The sequence below is a fragment of the Penicillium verrucosum genome (assembly GCF_028828655.1).
Source record: "Penicillium verrucosum strain IBT 35672 chromosome Unknown utg000003l_segment0_segment0, whole genome shotgun sequence".
Taxonomy (NCBI): Eukaryota; Fungi; Ascomycota; class Eurotiomycetes; order Eurotiales; family Aspergillaceae; genus Penicillium; species Penicillium verrucosum.
In genome coordinates this window covers 910,272-912,731 of record NW_026643212.1, presented here as the reverse complement: position 1 = coordinate 912,731, position 2,460 = coordinate 910,272, and the positions used below count along the sequence as shown (strand labels likewise).

Below are 2,460 nucleotides of genomic sequence, written 5' to 3'. Positions count from 1 at the left end.
TAATACCCGTATTTTTACGCGTAAAAACGCGTCCTTTACCCGGTAATGACCGCGTTGCGATGAGCGTAAAGTGCTACTTCCTAAAACGGGGGTTTAACGTTGGATCTACTTAACAGTACCTATTGGCTAGAGCGCTTAACGCGAATACGCGAGTATATTGTTAGTTATACTACCTCGTTGCATAGCGGAGCCTACGATATTCCTAGCGTTATACTATCTATGCTATTACTAGATTTACCTTACCTATATCTATATAAATTTGGCCTACTCCGCTCCTAGGATTAATAATCCTCTAAAACCTATATAGCTTTAGTAATCCTATTTAAAAACATTAAGCGGAACTCTATATATTCCGTTATAAATTACGCCGATCTTAATAGTAATATCTCTCTTAATATAAGAATACAACCGAGCTATATCGTTAGTAGCGTCTATTTAGGAGTAGGTATTAGCTTTCTTCGACGGAAGAAAATCTCTAGTAATAGTTGCTTATAGCGATCTTTATCTTATAACCGATTCGGGATATCGCTAAAGCTACTAGCTTAAGCCCCTCCCTATAACACCCTATAGCTTATTAAACCTTTTAAGAAATACTAATAGAGGTTTTATTATACTCTTAACTCTAACGTTATAAGGAAGTATATAGGTCTAATATAAGAGATAGCGAGACTCTCTACTATAAAGCCGGACTTCGTTAAATTTAGAGGAGTAAGAGACTTATTTAAAAAAAGCCGAAGATAAACCGGAATAATCTAACGAGCATTATTCGGCGTTATATACCGGGTTAGGATATTAAATTATTATACGTAACACTAGCTCTTAGATCTCGATAGGTAGATAAATATCCTAAGAATTTAAAACGCGGTTCTTTACTCGCGACTAAATCATCCTAAATTCTCGCCCTAATTCCCGTAGCCTACCTTATAGTAGCTAGTATCACTCTACCCGGGAGTATCTTCGATAAGCCTCCTTTTATACCGCCGCTAATAGCAGAGAAAGTCTTACTGATAAACGCTAGACGTATCTTAAAATACCTTAAAAGACTTTATCGCGTATATTATTAGCCGAATCCCTAGTAGGAGGTACGACTCGGACTATAGATTTATAACTAAGTACTAAGTACCTTAAGCGTTAATAAATCTCTTTAAGTTTACGTAGAGGAGAAGATACGGTAAGTACGCTACGATTACCTACTAGAGATATAGATCATATCTAAACATTTATTCTAGATACGACTACGATATTCGTCGTTATCGTTTTATAGTCCGAATGCTATATCCCTTATATAATATTTTTTCTACGAATATAGTAGACGGTATATTATAACAAATTAGATAATTCTAATAATATAATAGCCCTACCGGGGAGTTCGCTCGAGGACTTAAGTACTATACAATATTACGAATTTTTTTACCTAAAGAATTAGATAATAGAAAGTAGGTATTCACTAGACGTAAGCTAGATATATTATTTAGGTATAATAGAGCACTTTACCCTAATATAATCCTCGAGGTTTATTATTCGTAGAAGAGTAAAAGTATCTCTTATCTAGCGGATAATTATATACTAAATATAGATAGAAGTATAAATATAGTTATTGCCTTAGATATCGATTATCGGGGCTCTTAAAAAGCAAGTTTTACCGTTTAGCGACCGGACTACCTTAAAGCGAACGGTATAAAGGAGCTTTATATAAAGGCTATAATCGAAGTAGAGGTATATATCTCCTAATAACCTTAAGCTAAAAGTAAATAAAAAGATAACCTAATCGATATAGGTCTTTCGAAATAACGATAGATCCCCGGCCGAAGGGGTAGCCTTACAAATTCCTCTATAAGATTTCGTACTAAAGGAGCTATCGTAAAGCTATAGTGATATAGACTAGGTTATAAGTATCTCGTCTCGATAACTTTATGATTTCCTTTTAAGTACGGAAAGTAGGTAGCGGGTATAGACCTAATAGGTAGGAGTTGTTAATCGTATTAATCCTAGTACTTTAAAACAACGGCGACCTCGAACGCTATCGGAGTATCTAAGTTCCGAAGACGAAAGATAGTTTAATAAAAGAATCTATAGTAATAAGCGTAATAGCTAAAGTAGTGATTATCGCCTAGGCTCCTCGTTTAGAGACTCGACGATACTGAAGATATAATAAGCAAAGACCGAGGGACGTTTCCTTTTATATTATATCTCTCTTATCGTTTTCTTAAGGGAATCTTAGGGAAAGTAATAATCCGTATCCTATAATATTATACTAAGTAATTACCCTTAATAAGCGTGATTCCCGAGGTAAAAATTTGAGTTATACGTTAAACTATACGTATAAAAATTAGACGTTCGGATTATAGCTTATATACCACCTTCTAAGGTTAGATAGCGGCAATAGTTGAGTTTTCTATATTATGTTAAGACTCTAGTCCGTGACTTTATTAAGAAATTCGTAGATCAAATAAAGAAATT

The 2,460-nt window shown here is 34.4% G+C and overlaps 1 protein-coding gene across 1 annotated transcript; it reads left to right on the top strand.

Annotated features, from left to right (window-relative positions):
* Positions 1-1,151: 1,151 nt before the first annotated feature.
* On the top strand, positions 1,152-1,837 carry N7516_008137 (uncharacterized protein; the record flags this gene model as incomplete). Its single annotated transcript, XM_057220857.1, has 5 exons — positions 1,152-1,171; positions 1,356-1,436; positions 1,485-1,512; positions 1,651-1,716; positions 1,778-1,837. Coding segments are annotated over 5 exons (255 nt in total), but the record flags the coding sequence as incomplete, so codon positions are not given.
* Between the last annotated feature and the right edge of the window lie 623 nt (positions 1,838-2,460).